This window comes from Vanessa cardui, chromosome 25 (genome assembly GCF_905220365.1).
Source record: "Vanessa cardui chromosome 25, ilVanCard2.1, whole genome shotgun sequence".
Taxonomy (NCBI): domain Eukaryota; kingdom Metazoa; phylum Arthropoda; class Insecta; order Lepidoptera; family Nymphalidae; genus Vanessa; species Vanessa cardui.
The window spans coordinates 647,677-662,827 of NC_061147.1; the positions used below are offsets into that span (position 1 = coordinate 647,677).

The following is a 15,151-nucleotide window of genomic DNA, read 5'->3' on the forward strand; positions in this document are numbered from 1 at the left end:
GATGTATTAACATATGAATTAACAACATTAAATGCTTAAATATACACAAATATGAACTAAAACTAGTTACTGTATAAATCTTGACCGCGTGGCAAGAATGCTAGCAGCATTTCCCCGTTGAATCGCAATTCCGATCCTCCGGGCAAAAAACGAACCAGCCCTCCTGTCACCAGTGGAGGCAAATTCAATAAAACCGATGACCGCCTATTTATAAAACCAATAGAAGTAGCTGCCTATCGCGCCATTTGACGCTATAGATTCTCGCGTCAGTTCAACCCGAGAAAGCAAATGCATGTATGTAAATCGACGTGTCAAATTGATGAATATATTAGGTCTTATGATATTACAAGTTATTACGTTTGTGTAAAGATCATATTCACAGGAGAAATAAATATTGATAATTTGGGATGGCGTACTTAATTCGGATGTGATCGGTTTTACGAATTTTGCCGATGCTACATCGCTACCTTAGTTTCGTTAGCTAAAAACGTGATTTTTACGCAAATTGATAGTGAATGGTAACGCGTCAATTTGCTATCAAATGTTTATTTGACTTTTTTCCTGTTTTGTTTCTGTTTTGATCTGTTGACGATTAAACAATGCTGACATACAAAGCGCTGATATTCTTTCATTGATACCTTTCCGATCTGATTTTTGATGGAAATTAAAAGAAGGATGACATATTCTAACGATATACTTAAGTAATTATATTTAAAAGCAAAACAGGACTTGTTTTTATGACAATTTTGCATATTTCTTTAATCAAATTATGTAATTTCGATTCGGTGTATTTATATAATGCACATATATGAATTTATAGGTTACATATAATGTTTAATTACGTTCTCGTAAGACATATCCGATGAAAAGATAGATTATATTAATGATTATTTAAATATAAATTAACGCAACTGGGATTGCTGAAAATTTTTCGGATTTTATTTAAGTACTTTGAAACGATTATATAATTATATCTTAAATATAGTATATAAAATATATCTGATATTAATAAAAAGTAAAAGAGATGCATCGGCCGGGAATCGAACCCGGGCCGCCCGCGTGGCAGGCGAGCATTCTACCACTGAACCACCGATGCTTACATTATGCGAGACGAAAATAGCTTACAGTAAATTGAGTTATTGAAAATATTCTTTGTTTTTTTTTTTTTATATTCAGAAGACAATTTTTTTATATCATGCGCAAATCAATCCGACTTTTTTAAATGATAAATCGAATTTTTGTTTGATGTATATTATTTATTTGAAATATATTTTTGGGATATGATACATTATTAAATATAATATGTATGTTCAGGATATATGTAAGCGTACTTAAAGAGATTATTTACAAGGGATTTTGTGTAAATATACTCATGTATACATATTTATTACTTCTTATTTCAGACTAGCGTTACGGTTTTAGTATTATTAGGTACATAATATTTTAATGAATACGTTTGTGTTTTGTTTATTCAAATATCACATATCAAATATCGTGCCTTTCTAACACCTGTGTTATTATAACCTATCAATAATCTTAAACGTACGTTGCTTTAGCCTGGTAAAGCAACACTGAATTTATATACACTGAATATATAAAGAAACACATTTTATCCTGTTCATCTTTAGAAATGTTCCATAAACTTGATGATCACAACTTTCCTCCTTATTTTGTTCGACACGCTTGGTCATCACGACATTCCTCCTTAGTTTTAGTTATAGGATGTAAAATTATGCTACAATTATCAGTTATGAATGTCTTGGGTCTAGTAAATATTTTCTGTAGTTGTTTTTCACTGTGCGTTCATTCATTATAGACGTGTGATAGTACAATTTGACAATTGGGATGCCGTCGTAACTATGCACATCATGGATTGAAGCAGATCTTATAATAGGAGCCCCTCAGGAAGTAGACGATCATGGGAGTACAGTGGTGATGAATCACGTAAGTACCACTTTTCCAATTTTCTCTCTGGCGTACTTTGCAGCCAAGTGTTTTTTTTTTTATTTTTATTTAGTTTATAACCTCCACAGGCTCGCCAATGCCAGCCTTTTTTTACATTTTAAATTTAACATTTTGGCGTTTTATCTTATCTATATATTAAGATTTCACTCTTGTCGTCTTCTTGGGAGACGTGGCCTACGCTGCCATTTTTTATATATTTTAAAATAATAAATATATAATCTATAATAAAAATATGTAGTTAAATTAGCCATCCAATTAAACCTAGCCAGTTAACTAAATGGTTCTTATCAGCGGCCTGAGTGGATGGGTAATTCAGCTTTAGATATATTAGAAACGCCTGAAATATATTCTATAGCAAATGTACAATATAACATTTAGCCGATATATACTAAAAAAAGTTTGATTGATCAATAAAAATAAATAGTACATGAGTGTGAATGATATTTAAATTTTCCAAACGGTTTATAAATAATAAATTTATAGCTAAGGACACAAAAATAGTATGAATTAAATCAAATCAAATCAAAATAAACTTTATTCAAGTAGGCTTTTACAAGCACTTTTTAATCGTCATTTTACAATTAAGTGAAGCTACCACAGGTTCGGAAACTAAATTCTACCGAGAAGAACCGGCAAGAAACTCAGTAGTTACTCTTTTTTAACATTTAGAAAATACAAAGTCATGTTAGTTAAATACAATTATTTAAATTAATATATCCTGCTTGGAAGTCAACAGGTAAACGAAGAATTGTTATGAAATAATGATTAAGCTAATTATTTTAATCACACAAATGAAAATGCGTATCCTATTTAGATCTAATACACAACAACAACAACAACAACAACAGCCTGTAAATTCCCACTGCTGGGCTAAAGGCCTTCCTCTCCTTTTGAGGAGAAGGTGTGGAACATATTCCACCACGCTGTTCCAATGCGGGTTGGTGGAATACAGATGTGGCAGAATTTCTATGAAATTTGTCACATGCAGGTTTCCTCACGATGTTTTCCTTTACTGCTGAGCACGAAATGAATTATAAAGACAAATTAAGCACATGAATCAGCGGTGCTTGCCTGGGTTTGAACCCGCAATCATCAGTTAAGATGCACGGGTTCTAACCACTGGGCCATCTCGCTCTAATACATAATAGATTCAATACACATAAAGATATGTATATGAATTTACAATAAATATGAAATGACGGATTTAGGTCAATTAATGAATAAACTTTATAACAAAAATAATGTATTTTTATCAAATCTTTTTCTTCTGCTGGGCTAAGGCCTCTTCTCCCTTCTAGTTCTAGAGAAAGGTTTGGAGCATGTTTCACCACGCTGCTCCAATGCAGTGGATTGCTTGCCACGTATGTGGCAGAATTTCTTTAAAATTAGACTCAGACAGGTTTTCTTCACCGCTGAGCACTAGATGAGTTATAAACACAAATTAAGCACATGAATATTCAGTGGTGCTTGTCTGGGTTAGAACTTGCAACCATCGGTTAAGATGCAGGCTAACCAAATTAATAATAGTTATGTGCATAATATACTATATTATAAAATATAATAAAACAAATATTAAAGTAAAAGAGTTATATGTTAGAAATTACTATATGATAAATATTCTTATCATATAATTGACATTATATGAAATGAATGCAAAGTACATTTAAGATATAATATATTACACAATCAATTATATATAAACTATATGTGAACCGAAATTCCTTATCGCCATGGTGTATTATAAATTATAAACACAAATTAAAAACACGGATTCACTTGTGCTCGTCTAGACTTGAACCTGCAGTCTTCGGTTGCAATAGACTCAGTCTGTCCATTGGGTCACTCTGGCTCTTTTCTTAATTAAATTTCTAATTACTGTTTCTTGAAAGCTATTGTAGTTAACCTTTTTATCTTTGTTTTTGGAAGTAAGAGAGTTGGTAGTAACAAATAATATGTATCTATTATTATTCCATTGAATAAGGACATAGCACTTCGGAAAAATTAGGAGACAGCTGGATTTTTGCCTTTGCTGATGGACCTGCCTATACAAAATCTCAAGTCTCCATCGATCCATGTGCCGCTAAGAAAGTTAATCAGGGTCAAAAGTAGCAATAAACATTTTTTCGCGAATATCTCGTAAACGCAACCTAAAACTAATAAGTAAGTATATATACATAAGTTAATAAATAAATTAAATAATTAACCTCTAAGTATTTTTAAGGCCATGGTCACCATAGTTCATTACTGGTTACTAAGGCCTAGTACACATTAGCTTACAATTGTCTTAAGACATTTTGTCACGAGCAGAAATGTTATAACATTTATATGTTATTATCACAGTCGTTAAAACGACTGCTTTGTCTGTGAAGGAATGAATGAATGTATTTTATTAGATAAATATTTCGATTATATATACAAAAGTTTCAGTAGCAAAAACAACCCCTTGCAGTCTATAATCTGTTTCCAATACACAGTTTTTGTGCATAAATGTGGTATGCTCTTATAATTGTCTATGGAGTTATTTACGATGTAATGATTATTTGTAAATGTTGTAATTGCTGGGAGTGGCTATCTAGTGGCTGGCAATGTAACGACATACAAATGTGCTGCTACATATTTCTTAAAACTATATTCGTATTGACTGCTTATTTTAAGGGTAATTGACGTATGCACTACTCCTCCATAGTACCCTGGAGTACTCCCAAGTAATGTAAAAATTTAATATATCCCTTCTGAAATACGGCATTCGTTTCTATACTAAGATTCTACAGTAAATCTTTATTCTATTAATCAATTTAAAACTCATAAAAAAATAGAAATAAAACATGTTACTTAATCCAAGATTATATTTAACATAAAAAAGTGGATTCATTATTCATTAAATTCTTGGCCGGATAGATATTAATTTAATTGTAATCTATTGACATCTTTATAATTAAAATTGTAAAAGAGAGTTACTGAGTTTTATTGCCGTTTTTCTCGGGAGAATCTACTTTTCCAATCGGCGCAGCTTTATATTTAGTTTAATGGCTTAATATGACGATTCCTAAAAGACAATTTTTATTTTTGTGTATCGAATCAAAGACCATAATATATAGAATAGATCATATAACAAATACAACTATTCAACTAGTTACGTATTACTTAAATTTGTAAAGTAATAATGAAGCACAACATAATGCTATCTCTATCTATATTCAATTCTTACACTTGATTCAAAAATAATGCGTGCGACATTGTCTGTACTTGAAAGAAAAAATGCCACAACAAATCATATCATGTTCCAAGCTTAACTTGAAAATAATAAGGAGATAGTTATTTTGCTTTTAATTAAGCACTTTTTATATAACAGTTTAAATTAAAACTTGAACTATGTATGTATAATAAAGACTCAATGCTCTGGCGAAGTAACAGCTAGTTACGTAAAAAACTTGTGATGGATCGTATTTATATAACATGCGAGGCAAAATAATTGACATTTTAAATCTAAAACGCCAGTAGTTACTTATATTTACGTTTCGTTGCGTTCTATACTAAATAAGTGCTATTAATTGCATCATAAATCGTTATAGTTCGCGATTTGATAGTGTTATATTTTTATTGAATCACTAGCCGTGACCTTGTACGCGTTTAAATTTAACAACAAAAATATTATTGTAGCCTAAGTTACTCCTTATTATATCAGTTACAAGCAGGTGTAAGTCACGTCAAAATCGGCTCAGCCGTTCCAGTGATTAGCCGGAACAAAAATGTTATTGTAAAAAATGTTATTTTGGTATATGTACCGTGTATACATATATATGCATTGAGTAAAAAAGGGATATTTTAATATTACAAACAGACACTCCAATTTTATTATATGAACAGAAACGCCGCGCTTGTTTATTTAATTTTATACATATATATTATTTTGATTGCTCACAATTGTTTCGTAATAATAGCATGTGCATTGTAAGCTTTAAATATATTTTATAATAAACACTGTATATTGTTTATGTGTGTGTTAAAATACAGAGTGTTTTTCAAGTGATTAATAATATGTGCAAGCATAACTAGCAATAGAAAGACAAACTGCGTCCTTGGAATAATAGAATTAAATGGAAAAATGGAACTCTACCAGGAAACGTGTTTTTTATGGTATAGTTTGACGGACGAGCATATGGGCCACCTGATGGTAAGTGGTCACCATTACCCATAGACAATGACACTTTAAGAAATATTAACTATTCTTTACATCGTCAATGCGCCACCAACCTTGGGAACTAAGATATTATGTCCCTTGTGCCTGTAGTTACACTGGCTCACTCACCCTTCAAACCGGAACACAACAATACTGAGTACTGTTATTTGGTTGTATTATAATAACTGATGAGTGGGTGGTACCTACCCAGACGGGCTTGCACAAAGCCCTACCACCAAGAAAGTGTTCTCGTCCTCTTATAACCAGGGGGGTCAAACGTGGCGTGAAGGCGTTAAGGCATCTTGCATGCTGGCATGGCGAGGGTGACTAGTGCAGCCCAATCTTACTGACTGTACTGGTCGTCTTCGCGTATGGACTCCACTTCCACTTACCATTGGGTGAAGTAGAGTGATATCCATTTCCGGAACGTATAAATAAAATATGGAATATTTTAGGACGATTATTGGGTCGCTCAAGTAAAGTAACAGTCTGTTTATTACCTACTGCTGAGCTAAGAACTCTTTTTACAGGATCTTTTTCGAATAAAATTGAAATTGAAGGGGTACATTTGGTTTATATTAAAGTATAGATAAAAAACTGAAATATTTACGAATATTATCGTATTTGTTTTGTGTACAATTGTTATCAATTGTGGAAATAATTAAACACTTAATTTTCAAGTATTATTTCTCGAGTAGTGTTTTATGTGCAGCAGCGGGGTTTATTTATTCGATCTTAAACTATTTATACGTTTAAGAAGTATGATTCCGTATCTCAGATATTGAATACAATGAAAGCTACTTATGTATTATTATTTCTACTATTCTAATATTAAAATGTAATATTTGTTTATTTGTATTTGGTAACCACCGAAATTTAATATAAAATAAAAAAAAATCCATACTAAATATTTGCTTTATGCGAAAGTGACATTATATAATTTTCTTTAAAAATCATCCATATGAATCTGAATCGGGACACTAGTTATCTATATTTGTTATTTTCGATGTTTAATGCTGCATTAACGTCAATTTATTTGATTAGAATTGAAATAGCTTCCTTTAATGGATACGAAGAACGAGGCCCTCACTGGGCTCTTTTTAGTAGTGGGCTAGTACTTGCTCGACTAAACATAAAATACTAGATTAACTAGAACTAGTCAAAACTAAGTCAGCATCAGTCGCTGTAAGACTGTAAGAGTACTTTTCGGTTTCTTTGTCACCAAAAACTGGAGGTCTCAGCAATGCCGTTGGACATATACTGGCTGTTATATTTACTCTTAGAACCGTCTTAAAGCCGCCAGAAATTGCGACATTGACGTTCATTGTCTGTGTAACAACTTGATACTTCAAAAATGTCAGTTAGACATTTGATCATGAAATCAGGCTGTCATCTGTCATTGTGACATTAGCGAAATATCTGTAATTATCAGAAATACCAGTTAAAAAAACAATAAAAATATTTGTAGACGTTTTCTTACTAAAACACATTCTTCCATGACTCTAAGAAATAAAAAAAAAACACGTTCATGCAATACTAAAGTAATACATTATCAACCGCATATCAAGTATCTGTTTTGTGTATTCCCTTTGAAACATTTCTCAGAAAATCTATATTAACTGATCATGCGCAGTATAAACGCTTGCTAAGTGCTGCCAAGAGACATTACTGAATTGAAGTCAATTAAATTCGAATTGAAATTTCACAATAACATTTATTTCATCAAAATTCACTAAAATAATCATATAGACTATATATTTCAGTTATTATTTCATGATATATATTATGATTGTAAAACCTTTTCATATTTAGAACACATAATTTTGTAAAATCTATTCCTAAAGGATTTCTAATAGACTTTGGATATTACTTTACTTTTGAAGTTTAAATTTAAATAATTATAAAAAGGTGGGAAATTATACAAACAAATTAAGATTCAGATTACAAATAAATACAAAATACATATAAGTACATATATTAAATTGACATTGAAACTGTTAATCAACGTCTATTTGTATTTTTACAAATTGGCATTCGGCCATATAGGTAGTTCAGTATTGCGGTAAAACGAGAGAAAATCTTATCGATATATTCCGTATCAATCGATAAAACACTCAAAACGTTCGTAAAATGATACCTAATAGTTGTGAAGCGAACATAGAAGGAATGTGTTGATTTTGTGTAAAATTTAAAATGGATAAACCGTCATGGATAACCCCGTTCAAAAAACAGGTAAATATAATCATGTTTATAAATAAAACTTTATATACTTACTTCGTATTATAATATTTACGGCAATTTTTAATTTCATCAGAACTTATATAATTTTCTTCGCCTTATGATTGTTTTTTTTTTTTGTAGAAAGTAATGGCATTAAAAATGAATTCTTAAATCTATTTGTTCAAGTAGGTCATAATGAGTCTTTAATACGCAATTTAAATTAAACTATTTACATGACCTTGAACCACATTTAATATGTTAAACTTTTCCTAATTTTCGATTTAATTGAATACTTAAATTATTAATGCGAAATTTGAAGAACCGAGAGCATCGTTGCACTTTGCAAAAGAAATGTCTTCTGAGAATTTGATAATATTGGAAGACGTATAAATATGATACTCTTGGAGGTCATAAGTTCATGAACGCATACAAGTTTTATTTAACTAACCAGTGTTATATTAATATGTTTAATCCAAAACGATAGCAAGACCTTTTGTAATTGTATATATTAATTAATCATTCTTACGATAATAAAATTACCACACCGATTTGTATTCGAAGTGTGCATGTTTTTTTTTTAATATATTACAATCTTATAGGTATTTACTTATCGGTTTTATAATTTAACCGGTTATGATTAAATTCTTGCATTAAAACATATACAGTATATTTTAATAACGACTATACGACATAATAAATTCATAAATTTGTCACACACAAGATTATTTGTTATAGGGAAGGTGTCTTGACTCGCTACTAACCAAATAGATTCTGCGACTATTCTATTGGTTGAAAGGTCGCTGACATTAATGTAAACCACAGATAATATAAACTACTTATTTCACTTTTGCATCCATTGTATCAAGATGTTATATATTTTAGTGTCTTGTAATTGCAATTTTTATGGCCCAGTAACCCTTCAGTTTTGCTGATTGTAAATGGAATATTTGATGAGCGAGTGACTTGAATGACTGAATGTTAACTGCCAGTAATTATCACGTCTGATTGCAACAATCTCAAGGACATATCATAGTTCAAGTGCACAGTGCACATGTTATTTCCTCGTTCTCTTCATAATTTTTACTTGTTGGTAGGGACAGCAATACTCATTGTACCGTAATTAATTGGTTATATAAATACAAATGACATAGCATCTTAATTTCCAAGGTTTTGTTGATTAGAAAGAGGATTAAGATCAAAATCAAAATATTATTTATTCAAGTAGGCTTTTACAAGCACTTTTGAATGGTCATTTAACAACTATTTTAGGTGAAGCTACCACCGGTTCGGAAAGTAGGTTCTACCAAGAAGAACCGACAAGAAACTCAGTAGTTACTCTTTTTCACCATTTAAAATATTGCTGTATCATTGTCCGTAAGTAGGTGCCATTTACCATCAAGTGGTCAAGTCGCAAGTCCGCCTATGATATGACAATGAATAAAAACAATAATTAGTGTGTATGTGCTTAATACATCGTAGATTTTTATCTCAAACTGTAAATACTTATAAAAATCGCTTATCATCAGCACACGTTTGGCCATGCTATCAAAACATCAAAATATGATAAAAGAAATACTTGAATATTATCTTGACGAAGCCTTGAGGTTTAGCAAATTATACAATTACATAACTAACAATATCTTTCTTACATAATATTTTGGTCTTTATGATTATTATCTGTTGTATAAATACCGAATATACTCTGCCGCGCCCCGCTCCGGTTTTTCATAGGTACAATAAGGGAATATATAGGTTAAGATTAAATAACGAATACAAAAAGAAAAAATCAAAGATGAAATTGATGTCTTTTGCAATATGCATATATTATACATACAAATATGACCAAAAGCGGTCAAATTAAATGAGTCACTTTAAGTCGTTTTAAATTTAAGCTTAACGTTTCGTTAGTATTCAAAAAATAGTAACGGCTCCAGCGACTTTTTCCCTCTGAAACAAAATAAAAATTAATACAATATTTACTAATACATTAGTCTCGGATCTGTTCAAATCCAGGCTAAAATTTAGGTTCCGAGTAAGAGTTTATAAACTCCTGCTCGATGAAGGAAAACATCGTAAAGAAACCTGCTTGGACTTGTATCATAACAACGAACGCGTTATAGCAACGTGGTGGAAAATGATGCATAATCTTATTTAAGAAAGTGTTTGAAAATGTGAAATCAGTGAGAAGTAGTTTATTTTAAATTAGAAAATCTTATTCTTGGATTAGTTCGTCAAATTAATACGTGTCGATGTAATGAATGACTTAAGACTTAAGTGACGCAGGAGTGCCAGATGTTTGGTCATTCCTGCGTCGATTATTTTATAAATAGAGTAGTTACTTCTTCCTTTTTATGTTAGTTTAAATCTATGTTTAACTATAAAAACAGTATTTATGATTGAATTGAGTTGTGGTACAATGTACTATTTAAGTTGGCAGGCTAGATATAAGAAACGATTTATAGTTTTTGTAAACATAAGTGGTATAAACACGATGATATATATATATATATATATACATATGACCTATTCCAGTGGAAGTAGGAAAAAAAGATAAATAAATCACCTTTGCTTATAACTTAGCTATATTGTCAATTACTAAGAGTTTACTATTCTAGATATTTTTGGTTACAGTGTTTCGTGACGGTGGGGGTGTCATTAAACATGGCGACGCATGGTCTGGTGATGGGATTTGCGGCCATATTGTTACCACAGCTGCGCCTTCCCGGCTCTTTGATACCAATTGACGATGTTTCTGGATCATGGATAGGTAAAGCCATCACTAAAAACGATGTCTTATACAAATTTAGTTATTAATGCTCAATTTTGATGATAATTATGTCAATTTCAAGTTACTGTGATAAGTCTTTAATAGGGTTCTATATTTAATTGTGTTATTTTCAGCCTCAATCCTGGGTTTTGCATTAGTGGCTGGTAACTTCATAGTACCCACAATTATGGCCAAATACGGAAGAAGGACTGCTAATTTGGCCAGCATAGCGCCCATGATTATCGGCTGGTTCTGTATCATCACAGCCAGTAACATTACGGCTCTTTTAATAGCAAGATTTCTTCAAGGCCTCGCTATGGGAATGAGCGCATCTCTCGGGCCCGTTTTAATCGGAGAGTATACAAGTCCAAAAAGTAGAGGAGCGTTTCTGACGTTTATTTCATTATCAATTGCGACGGGAGTCCTTTTTGTCCACACCCTCGGTTCTTTCTTCTCTTGGCAAGTCACAGCGCTAATCATTGCATTCGTAGTTTTCGGTGATCTACTAATTGTCATATATTCCCCCGAATCGCCAAGTTGGTTGGCTGATCAAGGCAGATATGACGAATGCAGAAAAGTATTCAGATGGCTTAGAGGAAACAGCGAAGATGATGAATTGGAGAAAATGATAGAAGCGAGCAAAGTGATAAGGGAAGCCAAAATGTCAACGGAAATATCGCAATCATTTTCAAAGAATTTAAAAAGAAACATCGCCTATGTCAACATAACGATAAGAAAGAAGGAGTTCTACAAGCCGATCTTCATAATGATCCACATTTACACGTTGGGCCAATGGGCTGGAGCCAACATTTTGGCTGCATACACGATAGATATCTTCAGCCACGTGATCGGTACGGAAGCCAATATATCTCTCATGGTGATAACGTTAGATATCCAAAGAATTATCTCGAATACATTAGCTGTTTATGTTATTAAGAAAGTAAAACGGCGCACCATGCTCTTCGCAACGGTTGGAATTAATATATTTGCCTTCCTCACTACGGCTGCCTATACTTATTTTAAAGCGCACGATATGCTACCATTCGACCACCCAGCCATTGGGATAGCATTAATTCACATTCATATGTTTTCGATAGCAACTGGTACGGTACCACTCCCGTTTATAATTGCTGGGGAAGTTTTTCCATTGGAGTACAGAAGTTTGGCGGGCGGTTTAAGTGTCCTGTTCCTTTCAACAAATCTTTTCATTACTGTAAAAACGGTGCCATATTTGTTTAAAAACGTCGGCATTCACGGCGCTTATGTCCTATACGCAATAGTCGTGGGATATTGTACGGTGGTAGCGTGGTGGTTTCTACCGGAAACTAAGGATAGAACTTTGCAAGAGATCGAAGATGAGTTCAGGGGGAAACCGCTATCTCCTGAGGAACTGAAATCGACGCAATCCTTGACGTCGTTTAAGCATTTCAATACAGACCGACGGTGTAGTAGTCCTGTTATTTAATTATTCCAGGCATACTTATCTCTTCTCTCTTTTGGTCATACTCTTCTGACTGATGACAATATTCTTAATATCAACTGCATATGGCTGATTGTAATGTGAATTCGTCAGCATAGATATAAGTAACGATAAGCAACACATTAAGACTGTAAATAAATATTGATAAGTTATCTGCGTTGAGTATTTTATTATAGTTTTATATTATAGCGTCAATTTTTGTATCAAATAAGCAATAAACTACAAAAAATTATTTCTTGATAACCGGTAACAATTAATTCAAAGCTTTTTCTTCTAGGAATATCCCAATTCTGATCAATGTTTAAATGAAAAAGCGAGTTTGTTATGCTTTCACGTAGTAATCATGCAGGTTTCCTTACGGTTTTTTCCTTCACCGCTGAGCACGAGATGAATTATAAACACATATTCAGTACATGTATATCCAGTGCTGCTTGCCTGGGTTTGAACCCGCGTTTACCGGATAAGATGGACGCGTTCTAATGTAAAAAGTAATAAATAAATGTGACAACCCTGCGGCATGACGATAGACTTCAAAGGCGATTGCCTACTGGTAGCTTTTATTTACGCTGTGATAATATTAACAATCATTGACTACAAGATTATCTTAAGCTGATAGTACATACTTAGGCTTCGATATCTTAGCATTCGCATCCAAATATTATGTAATTTCAGTAGTTCGGGATGGCCATAATAATATTATCGTTTTACAATGATGCTCCAATCTCTCTATCTTTTGTTACCATGCCCCGCTATCGTCCAATTGTTTTCTAATGACAGCTTAATCATATTTAAAATAAGAAATAGTGTTACTTTGCTATGCCATATAAAATAATATTAATTACAGTTTTACAAATTTTTGATCAATTAATTAAAATAATAATTGTATACAATAAAGTAAATTAAATATCCCCTGCTATATTAATAATATGCAATAGTAGAATCAAATGTCATAACACCTTATTGAAGGCTTAGGTTACTCTTGTAACAATTATTGTATAATAAATCTAGACTTACCAACTAATTTTAATCGTATACACAATTACACTATAAAATGAAACATTTTTTAACAGTTTCCTTTACGATCATAAATAGAAGTCATGTATGTAATGATAATGCCATACCTGTGGCAGTTTCAGGGTGGTACAAATCGTTTGGCGAAAAAAAAAATTTACTCCTTTGCAATGGTATGGCGGCCATTAGGAACTCTCGGAAAAATATGACAAGGTGATTTTCGTGAATGATTACTCGACGATTATTAGCTATCTAATAATTAGCCTAGTACAATTAATGGTTGAATTATTTTATTAAAATAAATGTATTCGCGTCGGTATGGTGGGCTGTAAGCCACACCCAAGAAGTATGGCATTACGCTACTGACTACTTCTTTTTTTTCCGACTATTTGAAAATACAAGCATTTTTGTGAAACAAATCGTTGGATAAACGTTATTTTTCCGACGCGTTCGATTAACGCCCACGCGATTGGACTGCCGGTGCGAGCGCTATGACCATCACTTTCCTTCTTGCTTTTACGTAATTAGACCCCTGAAGAACCGCCCTACTGGTACAAATGACCAAATATTTTGTCAATATAATCTCCCGGTCTAATTAGAGCATGTAGTCGGTAGTGACCATCATGATTCACACATAACAAATAATCTGATCACAGGTCTCGTCAGTAACATTTGCACATAATTCTAGGCAGCAAGCACCTTTTTATTTGCGCTCATTGCCAACTCACTATAATTATAATATAAAGAAAACTATTGATACAATTACTAAATGTTGATTTACAACTACAAAATAATTTGAAAAGGACTTGGCTTCTATGAGATCTCAAAATTTTTTACAATGGAAAAACTGCATCGAGAGACTTGGCATTTTTTTACATTTAATGTTTTTGGTGGGATAGATTTATTTTTATTTTACTGCAACAGCAAGCTGCCTGGCAAATGGGTCACCTGGTGTTAAGTTGTCATTACTATTGGGCCTGTAATATCACTAGCTCGCTCACGCTTCAAACTGGCAACACAGCAAAACGAAATATTGCTTAGCGCTTGTAAAATATATGATGAGTAGGTGGTTCTAACTACAGACTTGCACAAACACTACCACCAAGCCATGGCCGGAGACCAAAATGAGAAAAAACATAAAGATTAGTGCAGCTAATAAAACAACAACTACGTCTAGAAAACTTTTTTTTTCGTCACATCAATACACATTTTACATTCATGGATAGCTTACAACAATCTTTCTTTACATTTAATCTTTCGCGTCATCTTGATATTGTAATTACTATAAACACGTAAAAAAGATTTAAACGGGAATATTTTGAAATAAACAACGAAAATCCACAAAAAGAAATTTCCTTTTTAATCTATATCCTTCAGAGATTTTTGTGGAAATATATACCTTTATATATTTTATAAAATAAATCTATTTTACATGTTCATATTAATCTATTTATATTAAATAACAAATATCATTTATCACATGATAAAATCCTCTTTTCAAATAAATTAGTCTGTATGTCCAGTCAAT

At 32.3% G+C, this 15,151-nt stretch overlaps 1 protein-coding gene and 1 non-coding gene across 4 annotated transcripts; one reads left to right on the top strand and one right to left on the bottom strand.

Moving 5' to 3' along the window:
* Nucleotides 1-1,025: 1,025 nt before the first annotated feature.
* On the bottom strand, nt 1,026-1,096 carry Trnag-gcc. Its single transcript has one exon. It is a non-coding gene; the product is annotated as a tRNA-Gly (tRNA).
* A 4,348-nt stretch (nt 1,097-5,444) lies between these two features.
* On the top strand, nt 5,445-12,766 carry LOC124540534 (facilitated trehalose transporter Tret1-like). Of its 3 annotated transcripts, none has more exons than XM_047118183.1 (4): nt 5,445-5,722; nt 8,192-8,377; nt 10,997-11,132; nt 11,267-12,766. In XM_047118183.1, the coding sequence occupies exons 2-4, from the start codon at nt 8,339-8,341 to the stop codon at nt 12,595-12,597; spliced, it is 1,506 nt and encodes a 501-aa protein (XP_046974139.1). In that variant the 5' UTR covers nt 5,445-5,722; nt 8,192-8,338; the 3' UTR covers nt 12,598-12,766. The 3 variants fall into 3 exon arrangements, with proteins under 3 accessions (XP_046974139.1, XP_046974142.1, XP_046974140.1); XM_047118186.1 differs by having other exon boundaries at nt 5,445-5,716; XM_047118184.1 differs by lacking the exon at nt 5,445-5,722 and having other exon boundaries at nt 8,085-8,377.
* The last annotated feature ends 2,385 nt before the right edge of the window (nt 12,767-15,151 follow it).